Genomic DNA, 25716 nt, shown 5'->3' with positions numbered 1-25716 from the left:
AATCTATAGAGACAGGAAATCGGTTGGTGTTTGCCTAGGACTAGGAGTGGGAGAAGAGATTGACAATGGTGTGGAGGGATCCTTTTGGGGAGGATGAACCTGTTCTGAAATTGGCTTGCGGTGATGGTTGTACAGCTCTGCAAATTTACTAAACATCATTGAATTGTACACTCAAAATGGATGGATTTTATGACATGTAAATTGTAACTAAATAAGGCTATTTGAAAAAAGTTGATATTGTACCAGGAAGTTAGCGTCTAGGCCTGGGTCTGGTTCTTCGGCTGCCATGCAGGTTGCCTGTCACTAACACTCCTCAAGAATTCTGCTCCGTCTCCATTTCCATTTGTAAAACGTTAGCAAGATGGTGCGGGGAGAAGAACACATTATCAAATCTGAGATTCTGTGTAGTCACAAGACACCAAGTCTGGGAATTTGGAAAGGTAATCAGGCGTAAATTCTTCCTGAGGTGAAAAAGAAGCAAAGGTACCGGCTGTCGGGGTCTGGGCCACCTCACACGCGTGGCTTTAGGCAGGAGCGCAAATGGAACCACGGGGGAAAGTAGGACTCCAGCAGAAACGAAGGCGCAAGGCCAAATCCCTAAGGTCCAACGAGCTAGCAGTCAGTTGACAGGGTTTCTAACGAAAACGCGGCATGCGTTTACCAAACCTAGGGAGGTTTTACTTCAGAAGTAGGAACTCCGTTTCCACGAGAGCACCAAGTTGGGAAGTTTGGTTCTCAGGCCGCGTGGATTTGGCAGCTATCAGAAGCCCCGGGCCTCGGGGGGTAGGGGGTGGGAAGTGGGGGGTGGGAGGGCGTGCGTAGCTGCCGCCGCTGCCTCAGCAGCCCTGGTCCCCGCAGAGCTGGGCTGGCAAGGCCGCTGCTCCCGCCGTCGGGGCCGCCGGCCTTCCGCACTCGTTGAGACGCCGGCGCGGGAACCTTCGTGCCCCCTCTAGGGACCGGCGCCGCGTCCAGGTGGCCAAGCCCGCGCTGCTGGAGGAGGCGCCTCCGCGCCGGCCTCACGCCGGGGCCGGCAGGGGGCGAAGGCGGAGCTGAAAGGTCGCCGCCGGGCCCCAGGGGATCCGCTCCCGCGCCCTCCCGCGCCCCCCGCACAGTGCTCATGCGCGCGGCCCAGCCTTTATAGCGGCCGCGGGGGCTGTGGCTTCCGCACTCGGGCGCAGCCGGGTGGATCTCGTACAGGTGCGGAGCCCCGGGCGGCGGGCGCGGGTGAGAGGGATCCCTGACGCCTCTGTCCCTGTTTCTTTGTCGCTCCTACCCTGTCTGTCTGTCTTCGCATTGGCGCCCCCACCTCCCCGCGGTGCGGGGTTGCACACCGATCCTGGGCTTGGTTCGATTTGCCGCCGAGGCGCCTCCTCCAGACCTAGAGGGGCACTGGCCTGAAGCAGCGGGTCGTCGGTGTCTCTCTCCTCTGCTCCGCGCCCGGGGGTCCGAGGGGTGCGGGGCTCTGAGGTGACGCGCGGGGCCTCCCGCACCCTGGCCTTGCCTGCATTCTCCCTCTCTCCCAGGTCTAAGCAGCCTCTCAGTCACCATGTCCGCAGCCTGGATCCCGGCTCTCAGCCTCGGTGGGTGCGCGCCCCTGACGACCCCGGCCCCTTGCTCCGCTGGGTGGAGGCTGGAGCCAGCCCTCGCGCTTTTCTCTTCGCAGGTGTGTGTCTGCTGCTGCTGCCGGGGCCCGCGGGCAGCGAGGGAGCCGGTGAGTCGGGGAGCTGGGGTGCGTCCAGGCGGTCGCAAGGGCTGAGCCCCGCGGGTACAAACGGGACTCAGATCCAGTCTCCTGGGCCTCGGCCAGAGAGCCCGAGATGGAAGGCGCGGGGGTTGGAGCCGCCGCGTGGCGCGCCCGCGTTAACCCCTGCAGCCGATCTGCTCTTGCTCACCTGTTTCTCCCATGGTAGGGGTCCGGTGGGGGGACGTTCTCCTAGAGCATTAGGAAGAACGCCTCCTCCAGTCCCACCCACAGCTCCAGACCCCGGGCCCACTGTGCGCCGGCAGCAGGAGGTCAAGGAAGGAGGATTCCTTGGGTCTCACCGAGGGGCGCACCCGTCCCGGGCTCCGCTGCGTTTGGGGTGGAGGAGAAGCCGCCCAGACCCGACTTGAGGTTGCAGTAGCCAAGAGAGAGGGAGGCGAACGTCGCTGTCCCACCTTGTTTGACTCGCTAGCTATGTTTCTAGGTGTAACCCCTATAATCAGAAGCACTTGCGGTCTCATTCTACACGTGAGAGTCTAAAAAGTTTGTACCACGTGTGGAGGTCCGGGTATGGGTGTGTGATTTGGTGCATTTTCTACAGTGTAAAAGGCAACTCTTTTCTAAGAGCTACCGTTTGTTTTCCTTGAAAGTAGGAATGAGGGTAAGTATCCCACATGGCTGTATTTTTCCCACTCCACTTAACAAAAGTCAGTGTTCGCAACTAAAGGCGGTCGGTCTCGGCACCGGATTCTGATGCCGCCCCCACCTCAGCGGAAAACGGGAGGAATGATTAAGGCTGTTTGATGATAGGTATGAGGCTGTTTGGGGGTAAGGATTTTCACCTCTCAGCTCTCCAGACTGTTTCAGAACTAAGAAATGGGCATTGCGCCTGCATCCTTCCTTCTCTTCCCTGGAATGTAAAGCCCAGGGTACCTGTCACCACAAAGGGCACAGAGGAGGGTGTTTGTCACATGCAAGGTATTCAGTTGGACAGTATGACCAGAAAGTATTCCTCTGCCTTGGAAAAAAGGTTTTTGAAATTAATACATGTTTTAGGAAGGTTTGGATAACTACAATTTCCCATGTTTGAAAAATAGCATTTAATAACATTAATCTCAATTTAGTATCGACAGTAAATTCACAAATTAACGTGTTGTATTATGTTGTTACTTGATGCCAACAGCTTGTCTCTTCCTAGCATCATTTATAGTAAAAACTTTGATTCTTTGTTAGGTTGACTGTGTAAAACTTGAGAATATTAACAGTGCTTTCTAAAAATGCATTCACTCCTTGATAAATCTCTTTGGACAGATCTGGAGCAGAAATAATCAGGTTCAATTAAGATAAAAATGCTCTATTCTGAAGGCATTCACTTTTCTGTTTTCTGTCCTTCGGGAGTTGCAGAATGTTGTTTGGGCAAATTAACCCCACGGCTTTAATTTTCTCATCTATAAAATGAACAATCGAGTTAAATAACTTTCTGTGAATCTAAACATCTTTTTGTTGGTTTCCTTAATGTGTGATTTTAAGGATCTGCATTTGTAGGCTAAGATAAATGGTCCTATGCAGGAAAGGATGGCTTTGATTTGTGCACATGTCTATGAAGATGTTCCACAAAAGCTCGATCCAGATTTACTATTTTTACCTCAAGCAACTATGTACACGGTGTCATCAAAGTTGAGATTAAAAAATTTTTTTTTTCCTTCTCGAGATAAGATCTTATTCTGTCACCCAGGATGGAGTGCAGTGATGCAATCATAGCTCACTGTAAGCTTGAACTCCTGGGCTCAAGCAATCCTCCCACCTCAGCCTCTCAGTAGCTGAGAGTACAGGCATGCACCACCATGTGTGGCCATTTAAAAAAATTTTTTTTTTTTTTTTTTTTTTTTTTTTAGAAGAGATGAGGTCTCGCTATGTTGTCCAGGTTGGTCTTGAGCTCCTGGACTCAAGCAGATCCTCTTGTCTTGGCCTGCTAAAGTGCTGGGATTATAGGCATGAGTCACAAAGCCCAGCCAAGATTTTTTGTATTTCTATAATTAATAAGTATTAAATGACCTTTATTTTCTACTTCAGATATAGTTCCAATTATGTATTTCCAATCTGATTAAGAACTGAGAAGCCAGGCACAGTGGCACACCTGTAATCCCAGCTACTAAGGAGGTAGAGATGGATCACTTGAGCTCGGGAATTTGAGCCTAGCTTGGGCAACTTGGCGAGTCCCCATTTCAAAAACAAAAACAAAATAAAAACCCAGAACTGTCACATTAGACTTTTACAGTGGCTGGGGACTATATTAAATTGGAAAGCAACCTTGTGGTTTGCCAAAATCCAGAATGGTATGGAATGGTATATAAGTCAATATTCATAACTAGAAGAGTAGAAATTAGGGAAGTAAAACTTAAATCTCACACGGTAGTCTCCCCACCACTATGCCCCCAAGAAGTCCTAAGAATGCTTACAATATTATCTCCTTTCTCTTCAGCTCCCATTGCTATCACATGTTTTACCAGAGGCTTGGACATCAGGAAAGAGAAAGCAGATGTCCTCTGCCCAGGGGGCTGCCCTCTTGATGAATTCTCTGTGTATGGGAACATAGTATATGCTTCTGTATCGAGCATATGTGGGGCTGCTGTCCACAGGTAAGCCCAAACACACCAGGGTGGGAGAGAAATGCAAACATGATTATTTCCTTTCCTGCTTTAGCCATCTGGATCCCTTTCTTCCCTGCATTCTTTCTTTTGGTGCCATTGTGGCCACAGAAAATGGATATATTTTCAAGGTTCTCCTGGATATACTTGAAACACGAAATACACATGGAAAGCTTTCTCACAAAAGGCAAATTGCATTACTTCTTGATGGCTAGATTGCTGTGATTCCAAAACATTCCTAATCATGTGATATGTTACTGAGTTATTACTATGTGCCAGCTATTGTTTTAACTTCCACCACAACTCGACAAGGTAGGTAGAATTTTACTCCAGTTACAGATGAAGAAACTGAACTCAGAGTTGTCAAGTATCTTGCCCCAGGTGACTATTGTTAGCAAGTGCCAAGCTATCCTGTAGTAGAATAGCCAGTATAATACTCCTAAAAACATTTCAGTCCAAGGGCATGTAGTTAAAGAGAGTATCTTAGGAAAATTGTTTGGTGCTCTGAATTTCTAAGTTGTAGGTAACGGGATATTACAAATGTGTTCTTATCAACACTTAGGAAGTTCGACAGCACAAAACAATTTTTTCCAGGCAATTTTGTTCTTGTGTAAGCAAGTTTTTAAAAGGCTAGCAGCAGCTGGGAGTGGTGGCTCATGCCTGTAATCCCACCACTTTGGGAGGCTGAGGCAGGCAGATCACTTGAGGTCAGGAATTCAAGACCTAGATAACATAGTGAAACCCTGTCCCTGCTAAAAATACAAAAATTAGCCAGGCGTGGTGACACACGCCTGTAAATCCCAGCTACTTGGGAGGCTGAGGCAGGAGAATCGCAGCCCGGAAGGTGGAGGTTGCAGTGAACCGAGATCACGCCACTGTACTCCATCCAGCCTGGGCTACAGAGCGAGACTCCATCAGACAAATAAATAAATAAACAAAATAAGCAGAATCTTTAGATGACTTCCCTGATGAACTATTTTCTTGATTAATCAAAGCAATAGATACAACATGGCACTATAAGTCAGTGGGATGCCCTGAAAAAAGTGTGGATAGCATCTCAGCTGCTATTCTTGTGTTGCAGGGGAGTAATCAGCAACTCAGGGGGACCTGTACGAGTCTACAGCCTACCTGGCCGAGAAAACTATTCCTCAGTAGATGCCAATGGCATCCAGTCTCAAATGCTTTCTAGATGGTCTGCTTCTTTCACAGTAACTAGTAGGTATAATTACTGTTCTCATTCTGTAATATTCGCCCACCCCCCAAAAGTTTTCTGCTTTTTTTAGCTCAGCCTCTTTAACCTTGATGGAAAAACCTGTGATCAAGACTGAAGCTGACCTATAGAGGTAAACTGTAGGTTAGACGGAGGGGTCAAGTACCCACTGAAGCCAAATATCGGTGAATAGAAGACAATCTTACTGGCAGATGATGGCAATAGAAACTTGAATTATCTGCTGTCAGAATGCCTGGACACTTACCAAGGAACTGAAAAACTACTGAATTCATTTTTGATGATCCTTTGAAGATATAATGGATAAGCATTTTGGTTCTCTGAAACTAGCGTGCAGTAGGATGTTTGTAACTACAATCACCATTACCCTATTACATTTGTCATCGTAGAGAGCCCTAAATTAGATTCATAATACTTTGGTAAAGAAGGAAAAGGAAAAAAATAAGCTTATTTTTATTTTAACAGAAGGCAAAAGTAGTACACAGGAGGCCACAGGACAAGCCGTGTCCACAGCAAATCCACCAACAGGTATGAACTATGAAACCTATCTCCTAGTTGCCAGCACAGCATTTGGAAGTTATGAATAAATGTGTTGTTGGTAGAAGCTTTGCTTAAAGAAATTTGGTATTAAAGAGAAACAAAGCAAATGTCTTAAGTTTACTGGTATATTACATATAGAAACATTCAATTTTATGTGTATATTTTAAAGACGGGGCTCCCTCTATTGCTCAGGCTGCAGTGCAGTGGTGCCATCATATAGCTCACTGCAGCCTTAAACTCCTAGACTCAAGCAACCTTCTCACCTTGGCCTCCTGAGTAGGTGGTACTACAGGCACATGCCACTACACCCAGCTAATTTTTTTACTTTTTTGTAGAGACAGAGGACTAGCTATGATGCCCAGGCTGGTTTGAACTCCTGACCTCATGCAATCCGCCCACTTCAGCCTCCCAAAGTTCAGGGATTACAGGCATGAGCCACTGCACGCAGGCTAATAATTCTCTTAAAGTCCTATTTACTCCCAGATTTGATAAACCACACCTAAGAACTGGTCAAATACCATGAACTTCCAGTTCCGTTTGCTTCATTAAATTCCTTTAATTACTGCAGTATCACGTGAATAAGGAATGTGTGTCTATTATAAGAAATAGGGCCGAGTGCGGTGGCTCACGCCTGTAATCCCAGCACTTTGGGAGGCCGAGGCGGGCGGATCACGAGGTCAGGAAATCGAGACCATCCTGGCTAACACGGTGAAACCCCATCTCTGCTAAAAATACAAAAAGTTAGCTGAGCGAGGTGGCGGGTGCCTGTAGTCCCAGCCACTCGGGAGGCTGAGAGGAGAATGGCGTGAACCCGGGAGGCGGAGCTTGCAGTGAACCGAGATCGCGCCATTGCACTCCAGCCTGGGCGATGAGCAAGACTCCATCTCAAAAAAAAAAAAAAAAGAAAGAAAGAAATAGCCAGCGAACCCTTTTTGTATGACTATGGCAGTTTTAAAGTCAAAGATATTAAGAACATTAGGATCTAATGTTGAGTTCCTGCGTCACCTGTGGGTTTGGGGTATCAAAGTCCTGGATTAGAGGCATATCAAATATGTAGGCCTACATACTGATTTGTTTATTTATTGAGTCATTGCTTTCCCTAGTCCAGAAAATCCTGAGGAAATTAATTTTTTTAAAAAAGTCCTTTCGCGAATGGCACTCTGTTGTTATGAGCTTCTCCCCATGTGGGTTTCTTGCTATGTAACTGTCTTCCTTTTGTTAATGCCAAGTGCATCTTTTATTTCAGGTAAACGACTAAAGAAAACACCTGAGAAGAAAACTGGCAATAAAGGTAAGAATCAAGATCTCCATTTGGGAAGGCAGCATTTTCCCTCCCTCCTCCTGAGACTGCTAACAAGGGGACTGGTTTGGTTGTTCGCAGATTGTAAAGCAGACATTGCATTTCTGATTGATGGAAGCTTTAATATTGGGCAGCGCCGATTTAATTTACAGAAGAATTTTGTTGGAAAAGTGGCTCTAATGTTGGGAATTGGAACAGAAGGACCACATGTGGGCCTTGTTCAAGCCAGGTACCAACCTTGTTAAAATGGGAGATTTTTAAAAAATTATGTATTTATTTTGTAATTGACACATAATAATTATATATACTTATGGGGTACATAGTAATGGTTTCATACATACAATGTATAGTGATCAAATCAGAGCAATTAGCATATCCATCACCTCAAACATTGATCACTTCTTTGTGTTGGATACATTCAAAATCAAATGAGGCTGGGTGCAGTGGCTCATGCCTGTAATCTCAGCACATTGGAGGCCAAGGTGGGTGTGTGGATCACCTGAGGTCAGGAGTTTGAAACCAGCCTGGCCAACATGTGAAACCCAGTCTCTACTAAAAATACAAAAATTACCCAGACGTGGTGGCATGCGCCTGTAATGCTAGCTACTTGGGAGGCTGAGGCAGGAGAATCACTTGAACTTGGGAGGCAGAGGTTGCAGTGAGCTAAGATTGCACCACTGCACTCCAACCTGGGCAACAGAGAGACTATGTCTCAAAAATAAATAAATAAAATGAGAGGAGATTTCAATGATGTCTTGAATGATGACAAATGATCAGTCCTTTTAGTGGGTACATGTCAGTTCAGTATAAACATTTTGAGTTATGGACACACTGGATTCCTAAACTGTAAGTTCAGGATCTAAGACTGCCTGGGCAGACTGAGTAGTTCTGAGTGCCTTCTTTTTGGAATAAAAGAATTTAGAAAACTGTGTGCTATCTATATAAGAACAAGAAGGTAGATTGGAGAGTCATGTTGCTTACAGAAGTCACCTCTGCTTATCTACTCTGCTCAATTCCTCATTTCTCTTTTCTGAAGGAAGAAGCAGTGATATGTCTATTCCACCTCCCTATTCTGTTATGCTTTTTAGCTCTTTCCATATTCTCTTGGTTGGTGATCTGAAGCATGACCTTTCTATTTCATTCATTTAAAAATATTTATTAATTGCTGGCCAGGCACAGTGGCTCACGCCTGTAATCCCAGCACTTTGGGAAGCCGAGGCAGGCAGATCATGAAGTCAGGAGATCGAGACCATCCTGGCTAACATGGTGAAACCCTTTCTCTACTAAAAATACAAAAAAAATTAGCCAGGAGTGCTGGCGGGTGCCTGTAGTCCCAGCTACTCGGGAGGCTGAGGCAGAAGAATGGCATGAACCCGGGAAGTGGGGCTTGCAGTGAGCCGAGATCGCACCACTGCACTCCAGCCTGGGTGACAGAGCGAGACTCTGTTTCAAACATAGAATATGCTCGTTGTAGAAAGCTTGAAAATACATAAAGCACAAAAAAAAAGAAATTCCCTAAATCATATGCCCTAGAGATAATTACTATAAAATGTTTTATTTCCCTTCAGTACTTTTTTTTTTTTTTTTTTTTTTTTTGAGATGGAGTTTTGCTCTGTCAACAAGGCTGGAATGCATTGGCACGATCTCTGCTCACTACAACCTCCACCTCCCAGGTTCAAGCAATTCTCCTGCTTCAGCCTCCTGAGTAGCTGGGATTACAGGTGTGCACTACCATGCCTGGCTAATTTTTGTATTTTTAGTAGAGACAAGGTTTCACCATGTTGGCCAGGCTGGTCTCAAACTCCTAACCTTAGGTGATCCACCTGCCTCGGCCTCCCAAAGTACTAGGATTACAGGTGTGAGCCACCATGCCTGGCTCCTTCAGTATTTTAAGGAAATATTTGACTGTATTATTTTTTAAAAGCTCAGACTATAAAAAATGCCTTGCATCCTGTTTTTTTCATCCTTTAGTATTTTGAGCATTTTCTCATATCACAAATATTCATCAAAAATATTTCATAATATTCCTCTGCATAATTATTTAGCCATTCTTTTATTGTTTTTTCACTACATTACACACTACACTGTGATGAACATCCTTATATCATCTTTGTGCCCATCTCTGATTATTTTATCACATTAGATTTCTAGAAGTGAGGTTCTGACGTAAAGCCTGTGATATAAATAGTGAAATTGAGCCATGCACAGTGGCTCATGCTTGTAGTGCCAGCTGCTCAGGAGGCTGAGGTGTGAGGATCTCAAGCCCAGGAGTTCAAGGCTGCAGAGAGCTATGATGGCACCACTACACTCCAGCCTGGACAACAGCAAGACCCCATCTCTAAAAAAATAAATAAATAAATAGCAAAATTGCTTCCTAGAAAGGTGAACTAGTTTAAACTACTATCAGCAGTGTATAAGGGTGTATAAACAATGCTATTACAAATATTAATTTGCGGCCGGGCGCGGTGGCTCAAGCCTGTAATCCCAGCACTTTGGGAGGCCGAGACGGGCGGATCACGAGGTCAGGAGATCGAGACCATCCTGGCTAATACGGTGAAACCCTGTCTCTACTTAAAAATACAAAAAAAAACTAGCCGGGCGACGAGGCGGGCGCCTGTAGTCCCAGCTACTCGGGAGGCTGAGGCAGGAGAATGGCGTAAACCCGGGAGGCGGAGCTTGCAGTGAGCTGAGATCCGGCCACTGCACTCCAGCCTGGGTGGCAGAGCAAGACTCCGTCTCAAAAAAAAAAAAAAAAAAAAAAAAAAAAAAAAAAAACAAATATTAATTTGCATTTCATCTGTGTTATTTTTTACAAGTGGCTCTGCTCTTAGTTTAGATAGATTTTTTTTGGCGTGAGAAGAAAATTTAACTCTTTTTATATAATTTAACCATTTGTCTCTCACCCTTAAAAAAATGGGTTCCTTGTTTCATTGACTTATGGTATCATATTTATACCTGAGTTTGAGCAAGTCTATTTCTTTGATTCATATGCTAATCCTTACATATTTTTTCTACACTCCTTTAATTATCATAGTTTTCTTGCACATTTTAACATCCCATGAGGCAAATTCCCCTGCAATCCTTTTTGTCTGATACTTTTTTCTGACTATTTTGACCCAATTCTTTTTGAAGATGAATGCTTCATTACCTTGTAGACTCATACAAAGACTAGCTTCTTGTAACTTCCTGGTTTGTAGTTTTTCTGTTTCAGAAAGACTATTAGAATAGATAAACCCTGTCAAGTTAAAGGACAGAACATATCATTAAGGATACAAAAATGAGACTAATTTCCTAAGTCATAATCTGGATAGTTGAAAAGTGACCACAAGTGAAAAGGTTTTCAACCCATGAAATCTGATTTTATGACCCAATATTCCATCAGGTATGTGTGCAGAAATGCAGTCAGTGTTATACTTCTCCCTGAAAAAATCTTGAATAAAATAGCTACTGATAATGCTAAGATCTTAAAATTTTGCACTATGAAATACTGACTCATCTGGAATCTAAACACAATAGATTGTGCTTTGGTTGTTTATACTCAATACAGTCTCCGATGAACACAGAGTAGTTATATAAAAGTGAGCTGAAATTCCTTTAATATTAAATATAGGAAATGAGATGGCTAAACTCTTTTTTTTTTTTTTTTTTTTTTTGAGACGGAGTCTCGCTCTGTAGCCCAGGCTGGAGTGCAGTGGCGCGATCTTGGCTCACTGCAAGCTCCGCCTCCCGGGTTCCTACCATTCTCCTGCCTCAGCCTCCCGAGTAGCTGGGACTACAGGCGCCCGCCATCTCGCCCGGCTAGTTTTTTGTATTTTTTAGTAGAGGCGGGGTTTCACCGTGTAGACCAGGATGGTCTCAATCTACTGACCTCGTGATCCACCCGTCTCGGCCTCCCAAAGTGCTGGGATTACAGGCTTGAGCCACCGCGCCCGGCCACGGCTAAACTCTTACAATACACATAATTTTAAGGTCCACAAATGTCACTGTCATCATAAGAAAAACTCAATATTGTAACTTTATAATTCATTTCACCTTTTTCCCTTTAAAAAAATGCTGACCATCACATCAATGAAATTGTTTCTCCTAAACAGAGAGACCTGGGTTAATAGATCCACACTACTTAGAGCCTCTGGGTCCCACGATGGAACAGACCCTAGTTTCACACCCAGCCACTTCCTAATTTAGTTTAGCTACCTGGTGCCCAATTCTGCGGACTTCTGTTAAACCCAAGGCTCTGAGCCAAACCTGATTTCAAGTTATTCGTATAGTTTAGGCGTGGACTTTGGAACCAGACAACCTGAACTTAAAATGCAGCTGTGTTTCATCAGGCAAACTCCCTAAATGCTCTGAGCCTCAGTTTCTTCATTTACATAATTGGGATAATTCCAACCTTGTAGAGCTAGATGAAATGAGGTTATACATGTGTTACGCTTTTGACTTATTACCCAGAATATAATAAATCCTCAATATGGCAATTCTTTGTTACACCTCTGAAATATCCCCAATAATTCAAGTAAGGATGCAATGCCTTAGTTGACTATGTACTGTGGAATTAAGAAAGAAACTTGTGTGTTGTCTGGTTTTAAAACTGTTTTTAAGGCATGTAATGTTGCTTATTTTACCTTTTTAATTCTCCCTGAATAACATTTTCTTTCTTCCACTTAGTGAACACCCCAAAATAGAATTTTACTTGAAAAACTTTACATCAGCCAAAGATGTTTTGTTTGCCATAAAGGAAGTAGGTTTCAGAGGAGGTAATTCCAATACAGGTAAGTAGACTTCAATACCTGGGAAGTAATATAGGAGAGGGTTACCAGTGATCAGACATGTAAAACAGTATTATGCTATTTTATACGAGCAGATGTGAAATCTTCCTGGAACTGAAATCTTGGCTAGGTCTGCATTTGATCATCTGAGATAATTTTTCAATGTATAAGGGAAGTATACCAAAGTGTGTTGATATTTCTTATTTTTAAAAATATAAAGCATGGTGATTTAGAATTCTCATATGTTGGATTGACTAGATATATAACATTGGAGAAGTATCTCTTTTAATGCTAAAAAGAAGTGAAGATCAACAGACTTATCTAATGAATGCAGACGTGGCAGAAAGAATGAGAGTAGCACTACTGTTGACTCTGAAGAGAGACTTCTTAGAGGCACTAATCAGTCACCAAAGGGCTACATAGAGAGCACGTGCACAGAAGTGGGAATCAGTTTTGTGTTTCTAACTGGCAATTGATGTGGGATAAGCAAATGTGAGGCTTCTAGGAGGTAGAGGGGGAAATAATATGGTTTGTGAAGAGAAAAAAATAGGCCTGGTAGATAATTAAACTTTCCCAGCTGATGCATCTGTTATAGAACTGGGTTCTATATAATTCTTTTTTGTGTGTGCCCCGCCCCACTGCCAGTTCTATGTATAATTCTTAAACTTTGCAGCATCAAATGCTACAGGGAAACAGAAATGTGGTTTGAGCAGTGGTAAATGCTACTTGTTTGCTTCTTTTTCAAATTTAGGAAAAGCCTTGAAGCATACTGCTCAGAAATTCTTCACAGTAGATGCTGGAGTAAGAAAAGGGATCCCCAAAGTGGTGGTGGTATTTATTGATGGTTGGCCTTCTGATGACATCGAGGAAGCAGGCATTGTGGCCAGAGAGTTTGGTGTCAATGTATTTATAGTTTCTGTGGCCAAGCCTATTCCTGAAGAACTGGGGATGGTTCAGGATGTTACATTTGTTGACAAGGTAAAGTGGTGAGGGTCATCTTCTGTTACAGTGATAGGTATTCCATTTTGGACCTCTAAGTGCAGTGCTGACTGCCTGTTATCTAGATTAACTTGTAACATTCAGGATTTTCCACAGGTTTTAAGAAGAAACAACTTTTGATCCTTTTGGATATCTTTTATGTGTCTCCCCCATTAGGCTGTCTGTCGGAATAATGGCTTCTTCTCTTACCACATGCCCAACTGGTTTGGCACTACAAAATACGTAAAGCCTCTGGTACAGAAGCTGTGCACTCATGAACAAATGATGTGCAGCAAGACCTGTTATAACTCAGTGAACATTGCCTTTCTAATTGATGGCTCCAGCAGTGTTGGAGATAGCAATTTCCGCCTCATGCTTGAATTTGTTTCCAACATAGCCAAGACTTTTGAAATCTCGGACATTGGTGCCAAGATAGCTGCTGTACAGTTTACTTATGATCAGCGCACGGAGTTCAGTTTCACTGACTATAGCACCAAAGAGGATGTCCTAGCTGTTATCAGAAACATCCGCTATATGAGTGGTGGAACAGCTACTGGTGATGCCATTTCCTTTACTGTTAGAAATGTGTTTGGCCCTATAAGGGAGAGCCCCAACAAGAACTTCCTAGTAATTGTCACAGATGGGCAGTCCTATGATGATGTCCAAGGCCCTGCAGCTGCTGCACATGATGCAGGTAAGGTCCTTGTTCTTGATAGGAGAAGGGAACAGAAAAAAAATGGTTCAGTGAATTTTAGGAGTAAATAAAAATTTAAGCATTTCATTGAACAAACACCTGCAGCTTTACCCAATATTAACTGTCAAAGCAGCCCTACTAATCTCATTCTACAGATAAGGAAACAAACTTCCTGGAAATGACACATTTAGTAAGTGGCAAGGCCAAGATCCAAACCCAGGCATTCTGGCTCCAGAGTCCACATTCCTAACCACTGTATTGTTGGGAGAATTGTCATGAGAACCATGTCACATTAAGGAAATGTTACAGGTGCTCACATTTAGCTTAAACTTGGACTATATCTCCAAATAGCCAGCTTATAACCTACCATGAATCTGCCATTCGGTAATTTATCCTAACCTTCTTGTGTATGAAACAGGTTGTTGCTCTGTCACTAGGCTGGAGTGCAGTGGCATGATCAGAGCTCACTACAACCTCCAACTATTGGGCTCAAGCAATAATCCTGTGTCAGCCTTCCACGTAGCTAGGATGACAGGCATATGCCACTGCGCCTGGCTAATTTTTAAATTTTTTTTTTTGTAAAGACGGGGGTCTCACTTTGTTCCCCAGGCTGGTCTCAAACTCCTGGGCTCAAGCATTCCTCACACCTCGGCCTCCCAAAGTGCTGCGATTACAGGCATAAGCCACCGCACCCAAGCCTTAACTTTTATTTTAGTCAAGTTTTGTCTGGCATGAGTTTCCTGAGATGAGGTCTCCTATAGTCTTTACCTATCCCCCTTGGCCACGTGCAGTGGCTCACACCTATAATTCCAGCACTTTGGGAGGCTGGGGTGGGCAGATCACCTGAGGTCAGGAGTTCAAGACCAGCTGGGCCAACATGGTAAAAACCAGTCTCTACTAAAAATACAAAAATTAGCCGGGTGTGGTAACATACACCTGTAATCCCAGCTACTCAGGAGGCTGAGGCATGAGTCACTTGAACCCAGAAGGCTGAGGTTGCAGTGAGCTGAGATCGTGCCATGGCATTCCAGCCTGGGTGACAGAGTGAGACTCTGTCTCAAAAAGAAAAAAAAACCTTCCTTTTTTTCTTCCCCTTAAGATAATAAAAACACACTCTGGTGTTATAAAAGGGTATAAGAAGGGTTTCTTTTTCTTTCTTCCTCACCCCAGCCTTAATATTACTTTTGGCACAGGCCTCATTCCTGAGGACATTAACATAATGTTAGAGATCAAATAGACCAACAAAAAGCTAAGATTCCCTTTCTGAGGATATAACTGAGTGACAGGAGGAAAGAATCAATGGACTTGCTGTTTTTATACTCTTCTGTACCTCCTTTTCCCTACTTAATTCCTAATGACATAACCTTTTTCCTTTCTACACATTAGTACCTCTGCCAATGTACTTACCTATTTTTACAGATACTGATGAAAGATTATTCTTAAGACAGAGAAGATATGCAACTTAAGTTCCACATCTAGCTTATAAAAAGTTTTTTTTTTGAGACGGAGTCTCGCTTTGTCGCCCAGGCTGGAGTGCAGTGGTGTGATCTCGGCTCACTGCAATCTCTGCCTCCCAGGTTCACGCCATTCTCCTGCCTCAGCCTCCGAGTAGCTGGGACTACAGGCGCCTGCCACCACGCCCGGATAATTTTTTGTATTTTTAGTAGAGACGGGGTTTCACTGTGTTAGCCAGGATGGTCTCAATCTCCTGACCTCATGATCTGCCCACATCGGCCTCCCAAAGTGCTGGGATTACAGGTGTGAGCCGCCGCACGTGGCATAAAAAGTATTTTTTATACATCAGCAACTAATCTATGAAGTAAAGACCTGTTTACTATCATATTCCTTAATACTTAGCTTACTGAACTTATAGATAACAGGATTGTATTCAAGCTGTAAAGTGATTAGGTTGATTAAACTTCAGAAGGCTGGACTACACCAAAATTGATTCATGAAAATTATCCCTTAGTGATATTCAAAGTTGCAAAGGCCAGAAAATAGGGTAGGATTTTAGGGTTAGATCACAACTGTTTTTATTTTCAAGGTCTTGCTCTGTCGCCCAGCCTGGAGTACAGTGGTGTGATTGTTTTATTTTTTTAAACTGTAATTATATGCTGGGCTTGAGCTAAACAATCTGAACTAGAATGTAGAACTGAAAAGAAGTGAGGAAAACTGAGGGGGAGGAAAAAAATATTTTGACTTTTTTTTTTTTTGCCAGGGAGTAGGAGTCAGGAAAAGGAGACTGGAACAATTGGAAATTGTTCCAAGTAGGTTTTACATCATGTAAACCTCCTGTGTATCTTAGGTGTTTACCACTCTGAGCACTGTATACCACTAGAAGGGGGATGAAGCTTTAGATCCGTAGAGGAAAACTATTACAGAAACCCCAAAAGCTATAAAAAATTGCACCCAGCATTAGATAGATGGTACTCTACACTAAGAATCTGCTAAACGAGGCCTGGTGTGGTGGCTCACGCCTGTAATCCCAGCACTTTGGGAGGCCAAGGCAGATGGATCGCTTGAGCCCTGGAGTTTGAGATAAGACCAGCCTGAACAACATGGTGAAACCCCATCTCTACAAAAAAACTAAAAAATTAGCTGGGCTTGGTGGCATGCACCCGTAGTCCCAGCTACTCGAGGATGGGGTTGCTGAGGAGGATCATTTGAGCCCAGGAAGTTGAGGCTGCAGTGAGCCTTGATTGTACCACTGCACTCCAGCATGGGCGAAAGAGCCAGACTCTGTCTCCAAAAAAAAAAAAAAAAAAAAGATTAAATGAAAACTTCTACAATTGGGATTGGGGTGAATCCAACCAATGTATTATCACCCTAACTGAATGTACAGTTATACTAAAAGCCTTCTAGTAACTCAAGTGAATGGAAATAGAATACCTCAATGTAACTGGAAGAAATTACTCCAGTTTCATACCGACCCCTCTTGGACAGTACTTACTAGTTTTGCTTTGGGATTATAGGCTGACATTTTCTGATTATTAGTTTGCCAGTATTAAAGATTGAAATGGAAGAGGGTTTGTCATTATCAGAGGACTAGTCACCATTCCTCAAACAACCTTTGAACACTTTTACCTTTTACTTATCCCATCTCTGGTGCCTTTCTTTCTTGCTTTAATGGACTGTGACTCTGCCTCCAGTATACTGTTTGATGCAGGCCAACTTTGTATGGAAAATTTTCACCATCTGCATTTACTGTAGGATTTTTTTTTTTTTTTTTTTTTTTTTTTTTTTTTTTTTTGAGACGGAGTCTTGCTCTGTCGCCCGAGCTGGAGTGCAGTGGCCAGATCTCAGCTCACTGCAACCTCTGCCTCCCGGGTTTACGCCATTCTCCTGCCTCAGCCTCCTAAGTCACTGGGACTACAGGTGCCCGCCACCACGCCCGACTCATTTTTTGTATTTTTTAGTAAAGACAGGGTTTCACCGTGTTAGCCAGGATGGTCTCGATCACCTGACCTCGTGATCTGCCCATCTCGCCCTCCCAAAGTGCTGGGATTACAGGCTTGAGCCACCGCGCCCAGCCTACTGTAGGATTTTTGAAAAGATACTGTGCATCAGGTTAAAAGTTTTCTTCTATTCCTAGTTTATTACATGTGTTGTCATTAATGGATGTTGAACTTTATCAAATATTTCTTATCAGTGATCATGACTTACCTGTTCATGTGGTGAGTCACAGATGTAGCAGAGTTTCTGGTTTGACCACTCTTGTCACAATGACTGTGAAAACTTAATTTGTTCGGGGGATTTAATTGTCCAGAAATTAGTAAGCAGTTTTCGCTGCAACTATGTAACAGTGTATGGAAAACATATAGACATAATTCTATATATTAGGTAGACCTGATTTTTAATTCACTTTAAAATGTTTCCATTGTAGGAATCACTATCTTCTCTGTTGGTGTGGCTTGGGCACCTCTGGATGACCTGAAAGATATGGCTTCTAAACCGAAGGAGTCTCATGCTTTCTTCACAAGAGAGTTCACAGGATTAGAACCGATTGTTTCTGATGTCATCAGAGGCATTTGTAGAGATTTCTTAGAATCCCAGCAATAATGGTAACATTTTGACAACTGAAAGAAAAAGTACAAGGGGATCCAGTGTATAAATTGTATTCTCATAATACTGAAATGCTTTAGCATACTAGAATCAGATACAAAACTATTATATTAAATATGTCGACAGCCATTTAGGCAAATAAGCACTCCTTTAAAGCCACTGCCTTCTGGTTACAATTTACAGTGTACTTTGTTAAAAACACTGCTGAGGCTTCATAATCATGGCCCTTAGAAACTCAGGAAAGAGGAGATAATGTGGATTAAAACCTTAAGAGTTCTAACCATGCCTACTAAATGTATAGATATGCAAATTCCATAGCTCAATAAAAGAATCTGATACTTAGACCAAAAGCAACATTCCTTCTCTTAACCATTCCGTATTGATTATATAAGCAAAATGAAAAGAGAAACTTAAATGGAACACAGCTCTTTAACATGGTTCAGGTATACATATTTTGACCCAAGTAGGTATTTTCTTAAAACCAATCAACAATAGCTAGCTATTACTGCAGACTATAAAATCTGGGTATAGAAAGGAGTCCTGTATCAAACTGCTTTTGTAGTGTGTTTTTATAACAACTTATGACTAAAAATATCACACTAAGAGAGCAGAATTGCCAGGTATTTTCCTATTTCTCTCCTTAATTTTATATGTATATAGATATATTTGGCTTATATTCTAAGTCACCCAAGTACTTAAAAGTTGGTAAAGTATTTACTGACTGCTTATAAACATTTAAAGACATTTCAAATAACTGCAGAAAAAAATAATGTAATTGGAATATTTAAGCAATAAAACTGCTAGTGAGTGATTGTAAGCTGGCTTACTTTTATTACTGCAAGTGTCTCCCCTGAGGATATGGTAAAAATCCATGTGGAAAGACCAATCTGAATTGTGTTTTAAATCATGTATTAATACCAAGAATATTTTTTTCTTTGATTCAATTATTTATTGAGGCCAAGCACAGTGGCTCATGCCTGTAATCCCAGCACTTTGGGAGGCTGAAGCGGGAGGACTGCTTGAGGCCATGAATTCAAGACCAGCCTGGGCAACAGTGAGAACCCTGACTACAAAAAAGAAAAAAAAAATTAGCTGCGTGGGATGGTGCATGCCTGTAGTCCGAGCTACTCGGGAGGCTGAGGTGGGAGGACTGCTTGAGCTGAGGTCAAGGCTACAGTGAGCCATGATCACACCACTGCACTCCAGCTTGGGTGACACAGCAAAACCCTATCTCCAAAATAAAAAAACAAAAAGACACAAGTTTATTGAATACCTACTGTTCTAGACATTATACACAGCGACTACCTGGTTAAGCAGTCTAAGATATTTTTGAGTACTTGCTTCACCAGAAATGTTTTGTGATTGACATCATTTTTACTTTAAATGCTTGTGAAGTTGGTCCCTATGAAAGGAGAACATCAGGACTCCCTTAATATGACTTAGATGATTAGCTCACCAAGGCCTCTCCCAAAAGAAAGAGGTGCTCTATCATCCCATCTTGCCTGTCTTTTCTAAAGATGGGTCCTATCTCCTCTCATCCACCTAGGCCCCCTGAAAAAGGTGTTCAACAGTCAGAATAATATACTCCAGTAAATCTTTTGAGTCTTACAGTTTTATACCCTGCGTAAGAGGAATAAAAGGACTACATGCCGGGAAAAACTGAACTGGAATTGCCTTTTTCACTACATAAAAATCTGAATTTGAAAACGGAGTTTCAGAAGACAACCTCCCCCTTTATAAAATGCTTCAAACGTGACTAAATCATGTAACAAGGATAATTTTAGTTAAACATCATAAAAACTGGGTTTAGCATAATATGGTTTTTTTCCCCAGTAAGTAAACCAAAAACTCTCAGCTAGGAGTACAACCCCTTGGAAAATTAAGCTTTAATGGAAACCCAGCTACCAGTCATTAGCCCTTTTAAGAAAGTGTTTTTTTAATTTTATAAAGGACCAAGTTTTGAGTCACCTGAAGTAACCAGGGAATAGCAGCAAGAGAGCAGAAATCAGAACCGTAGGTTACTATCAATAATTTTATAAGTGAACATAATCAGGATAAAGGTTATTTACAGGGGACAGAGAGTAAAAAGGAAGGATGTATTACAATCCAACTTAAGCAAACATGCTTAGATTTCAAATATGCTAGCCCATTTATAACTTAATGCATAAAATGCAATGTTAGTCTTCAACGGATGTTACCTAGTTTGAAATAATGCAAAATACAACATGAAATATGAGAGGCAGAATATGATTAACTATTGAGGGAAGAAATCAACATATTAAGATTTGTATAAAGTACTATTTAATAGTGAAATCAATTTCCCATGTGTCAAATGGAAGCACACATAATGAAAATAAGACATTATTAGTGCATACTTTTAGTCTCTTCCAAAGAGACTAAATACTGCAGAGAAAAATACAACCAAAGGAGGTAAGAACAAAATATATATACTAATTTTTATCCATTTCAGTTTTAATACATTCCCAAATACATCAGTGTTTATGCATTCCAATAATCATCACATTTCAGATCAATGGTAATGTACTGGGTTGGAACAGCTGCTAGAAACAATTCTAGCTTTGGAAAAGCTTATTCTTTATTTCAAAAAAGAAGAAACAGAAGAGGAGAAAAGTACCCCCTTTAATTTGTTCTTTAGTTGAATGTTCAGTTCAGATAAAACAAAAAAAGCCGGGCGCGGTGGCTCCCGCCTGTAATCCCAGCACTTTGGGAGGCCGAGGCGGGTGGATCACTAGGTCAGGAGATCGAGACCACGGTGAAACCCCGTCTCTACTAAAAATACAAAAAATTAGTCGGGCGCGGTGGCGGGCGCCTGTAGTCCCAGCTACTCAGGAGGCTGAGGCAGGAGAATGGCGTGAACCCGGGAGGCGGAGCTTGCAGTGAGCCGGAGATCGCGCCACTGCACTCCAGCCTGGGGGACAGAGCAAAGCTCCATCTCAAAAAAAAGAAAGAAAAAAAGACCCCCCCAAAAAAAAATGGTGAAAAAAAATTTGCTGGATGCAATGGCTCAAACCTGTAATCCCAGCACTTTGGGAGGCCGAGGCAGGTGGATCACCTGAGGTCAGGACTTTTGAGACAAGCCTGACCAACATGGTAAAACCCTGTCTCTACTAAAAATACAAAATTAACTAGGCATGGTGACGCATGCCTATAGTCCCAGCTACCTGGGAGGCAGAGGCACAAGAATCACTTGAACCTGGGAGACGGAGATTGCAGTGTGCTGAGATTGCACCATTGCACTCCAGTCTGGGCAACAAGTGTGAAACTCTACTCCATCTCAAACCAAAAAAAAAAAACTTGAAAAGTTTTAGTTTTTCATCAATGACTAAAATTGCCACTTAGATTTTTATGGTAGATGACAAAATTTCTCAATGTACAATGTAATTTTTTCCCCCCAGCAACAGCAGCAAGCATTCAAATTGAATTTTACACGTAAGTTTTCTAGTGTTCCCTTCTAATTTAATCTGCAATTCCCTTCAAAGACAAAGGATATTACCTTATTGAAGACAAGTTTCAAAATATTAATGTTTAACATTATTTATAAGACAACTTTTAACAGGTTGGGGTTTTTTTTGCCAGAAATGGCAAAACTCGCAATTACTTTTGCACCAACTAAGCTAAATATTCAATGTAGTTTATTTCTTGCTGAATTTTTTTGTGGAAACAGGTATGGCAAATAGGAACAACACTGCCATTAACTGAAATTCAGATTGAAACAGGTTGTCTAAGCAAATTATTTATAACTGCATCTGTGCATTTTTTGGGGTTATTTTGAATTGCATAATTTAATGGAAGTTTTTTTTTTATCCTCAAGTGGGGTGAAATACTTAGACATTATTAATAGTGTTAGTGATCTACTCTTATTAGAATATCAATAAGTAGTACAAAGTTTGAAAGAACAGCATAAAAATGAAGGACTCACTAAGAAATCTCCATTTCCTAGTTTAATTACGGAGAGTAAAGTATTGCACTTTATTATTCAACACAAAATGATGTAGCCAACAGTAACATACAGGTACACAATTTAATATTTATTATATGCATTTTATATACATTATTTTTCAACAGCTGTATGTTTGCTATGTGGTACAATCTTAAAAATTTGCTGATTCATAGTTTGTAAAACAAAAACCTTACAAAACTCATCAAAACTCGCAAACTGATCAGAAAAGTTTCTTGGAAGACTAGAAAAAATACTTTATTGTCTTAATCATGCATTACACAAACAAAATCTTTAGTTACACCATAAAATTAAGCACATCTAAAAAAATAAAACAGGGATAACTAGTCAAAACACAGCAGATTTCTGTATCCTGATTCAACTATTTTTGTATCCTATTTGTACTGCAAATAAAATTTTATTCCAAATATTTTTAAACAAGTTAGTTTTGTTTGGAATCATGGTAAACCAAGATACATATCTTAGGGGAACCATCTTGGTTTGTAATTTAAACTATAAAATATTCCATTTTTAGTCTATTTTAGACTATTCAAAGATTTCCAAAATAGATATACAGGTTCCTTTAGCACATTAATAAAAGGATATAAAGACCAACAAAAAGTGAAATAAATAATAGGCCATTAGCAAGATGGATAATCCTTGATAAATAAACTTGTAAATACAGTAAGATGTACAAAATATCACATAGTGATAGGATGCCAAGATTAGTTTTTTTTTCTTTAAGAGTTCATTTGGAGTACTAAACCCCACTGTTTCATTTTAATACACTTAATAGTCCTTGGTTTATGAAGACATTTATGTGATGATGAAAGTTATTTAGCATCTTTATGGAAGGACTTAGCTGAGCTGTATTAGGCAAAAGAAGGAAAAGAAAGTGGTTACAGGGCAGTGGGTCAGTGAGATCTCTGTGTTTTAGGGTTGTATAATGCAGAAAAACTTCAATACAATCTTGAGCACTGTTGTGACAGGCTAAATATATAAAAAGACTTATAAAAACTAGAATTTTATCCAAACATTTTGTGCAACTAATGCTAAAATATTTTAAGTTAAATTTTCTTTTTCTTTTTCTTTTTTTTAAAGCAAAATAAGTTTAAAAGGGAATCTGTGGCATTCAACCAATAAACAGAAAATCACTAAGAGATGAAAAAAAGCTACTCTTGGAGCTCACTTCCCCCAACAAGAGCACCACATTCCTAACCCTAAGGCAGCACACAGAGTCCAAAAGAAAAGAAAAGAAAAAAAAAAAAAAAAACTTTTTTGAAAGATTAGACTCCACATTGGCTTAAAGACACCTAAAAACAGACATACGCTCAGTTCATATCCAGTACAGGCCACAAATACTGGAGTCCTTTTTTCTTTGTCCCACAAAATACAGTAATTACAGTTAACTTAATGAGCTTGACATTAAGGTGTGATTTCCACCAATTTGTACCTGCCCCAAATAGCTTTCACCAGGCAGATCACATGTAGTGTCATATCAGTAACCTTTTTGATGGCAGTGATGCAGACCCTCTTTCTGTCCAAGCAAATCTTGTTACGATGCAAGTTTTTGTTGATTCATACAAATACTTTGGCAAGGGCATCAGCTCCTGCACTAGCTATATATGCTTTTGACGGGTGGAAAGCAACATCATAAATTGATTCATCCAGTTTCTTTCTGTGAGCTGTTATTTCTTGCACACATGTCTTGCTGTCTAAATTCCATAATCTGATGGAACAGTCATGGCCTGTAAAAGAACAAATAAAATTTGTTACTGAGTAACAATCTTGTATAAAGTTTGTGGGCAGTACAGGACTTTAAGACTTACTTCCAGACATCAAATAGATTCCATTAGGATCTACTGCTAGACTTGTAACAGCATCCAAGTGAGCTACCATAGAATGGATCATTTTACCTAAACAAAACATAACAGAACGGATTAAGTTTTCACAAATACTAATAATGAGAGAACAGAAACTACAATATAGCATCGACATAAAACAATCATTATAGCAACTTTTTTATTGTAGTAAAATATACACAACATAAAATTTACCACTGTAAACATTTGAGTACACAATCCAGTGTCTTTTAGAACATTCAGAGGGTTATGCAACCATCACCATTCTCTAGAGTTCAGAACATTTTCATCACTGGAAAAGGAAACCTCATATGCAATTAAGCAGTCACTCCTCTTTGTCCCCCCAACCCCGACCACTAATCAACTCTTTCTATAGACTGGCCTATTCTGGATGCTTCCTATAAGTGAACTCATACAATATGTGGCTTTTTGTGTCTGGCTTATTTCACTTAATATAATGTTTTAAGAGTACATCCACCACTATAGTAATGTTTTCAAGACAATTTTAATTCGAATGCAGAACTTTCTCTGATAATTACTCCTAAAAAAGACATCTGTGTAACATGTATCTGACAATATCTGATAGACACTGTTAAAGCAATGACAATGGATTGCATCAAAGGCTTAAGATCATGTAAACTGGAATTAAATAAGCCAAGTGTGGTGAGGTGTGCCTGTAGTCCCAAGCTACTCAGGAGGCTGAGGCTGGGGAATCACCTCATCCTAGGAGTTCAAGGCTGCAGTGCACTATGATTGTGCCTGTGAGTGGCCACTGTACTCTAGTTAGTCTGAGCAACAAAGAGAAATGCTGTCAAGAAAGGAAAGGAAAATGGGAAGGAAAGAGAAAAGAGAAGAAAGAAAAGAAGGGGAGGGGAGGGGAAGGAAGGAGAGCAGAGGGGAGAAGGAAGGAGAAGTGTCAGTGAAAGACCTTAAGACTATTTTATATACTGGGCTAACAAAAGCTAAATCACCAAAAAATATATTTCTACCTAAACATTCCATTATCAAGTTCAGTTCACTTATCCTTTGAAATAAAATCATTTTACATACTCTAAAAAAGAAAGGAGGTAAACAAATAACTCTAGATTCCCCCAGACATTAACAAAAACGCTGCTCTGGAAAATGTGACTTAATTAGTATCTTCAGTGAAGATTTGGCAAGCAAACGGAATTCAATAGAAAGTAGAATTTAAAAGACAAGTTGTGAATACAAAGTTTTATTGCACAAATACTTTGGGGCAAGGGCATCCTGCCATGGCAATACATGCTTTGGATGGATAGAAAGCATTAGAAACTGATTCACTAGGCAGGCAATAAAATAGAAATACTGATACTTTTATAAGTTACTCTCCTTTCACTCAGCAATGAGTCTTTATTACTCAAATGCCTGGTATGTCCCTAATGAAAGACAGAGGCTTTTTCCAAAATTCTAGTTATAATCATTAGCCATGCCTCTGGTCCCAATGATGATACTCTACACTAAGATATGAAAGAAGTCTAGTTTTATTATTTGTAATGGGGCTATAGCTGTTGACCTGAATACAAAACCACAACATAATAAAATGTGCAAATATACACTCCAAAAAACCTATAAAAAGTAATAGGCAGGGGCTCATGCCTATAATCCCAGCACTTTGGGAGGCAGAAACGGGTGGATCAACTGAGGGCAGGAGTTCAAGACCAGCCTGGCCAACATGGTGAAATCTTGCCTCTACTAAAAATACAAAAATTAGCAGGTGCAGTGGTGAGCACCTGTAATCCCAGCTACTAGCGAGGCTGAGACAGGAGAATTCCTTGAACCCAGAAGGCGGAGGCTGCAGTGAGCTGAGATCGCGCCACTGCACTCCAGCCTGAGTGACAGAGTGAAACTGTCTCAAAAAAGAAAAAATGTCCTGTCACTTTCCAGAACTATTAAATACTTATCAGTTGAAGACAAAATTTCTAAAAAAGTCAAAAATTTAAGACAAAATTAAAGTCTC

General features: G+C 41.3%; 2 protein-coding genes across 6 annotated transcripts in view; one reads left to right on the top strand and one right to left on the bottom strand.

Moving 5' to 3' along the window:
• Positions 1-1112: 1112 nt before the first annotated feature.
• COCH (cochlin) lies at positions 1113-18735 on the top strand. 2 transcript variants are annotated; one of them, XM_033188351.1, is made up of 12 exons: positions 1113-1197; positions 1524-1580; positions 1664-1711; positions 4185-4341; positions 5432-5565; positions 6044-6106; positions 7365-7409; positions 7500-7647; positions 12084-12187; positions 12936-13162; positions 13340-13856; positions 17740-18735. In XM_033188351.1, the coding sequence occupies exons 2-12, from the start codon at positions 1547-1549 to the stop codon at positions 17913-17915; spliced, it is 1653 nt and encodes a 550-aa protein (XP_033044242.1). In that variant the 5' UTR covers positions 1113-1197; positions 1524-1546; the 3' UTR covers positions 17916-18735. The 2 variants fall into 2 exon arrangements, with proteins under 2 accessions (XP_033044242.1, XP_033044243.1); XM_033188352.1 differs by having other exon boundaries at positions 1182-1224.
• A 3127-nt stretch (positions 18736-21862) lies between these two features.
• STRN3 (striatin 3) overlaps positions 21863-25716 on the bottom strand; it is a 137289-nt gene continuing 133435 nt past the window's right edge. For all 4 annotated transcript variants that reach the window (XM_033188343.1, XM_033188344.1, XM_033188345.1 and 1 more), the window contains 2 exons: positions 23706-23792; positions 21863-23624 (listed from right to left, as the gene is read on the bottom strand). In XM_033188343.1, the coding sequence (XP_033044234.1) occupies positions 23455-23624; positions 23706-23792 (257 nt within the window). In that variant the 3' untranslated portion in view covers positions 21863-23454. The remainder of the gene's footprint in view (positions 23625-23705; positions 23793-25716) is intronic.

This window comes from Trachypithecus francoisi, unplaced genomic scaffold (assembly GCF_009764315.1).
Source record: "Trachypithecus francoisi isolate TF-2019V2 unplaced genomic scaffold, Tfra_2.0 Lachesis_group3, whole genome shotgun sequence".
NCBI lineage: Eukaryota > Metazoa > Chordata > Mammalia > Primates > Cercopithecidae > Trachypithecus > Trachypithecus francoisi.
This window is presented reverse-complemented; position numbering and strand designations above follow the sequence as displayed.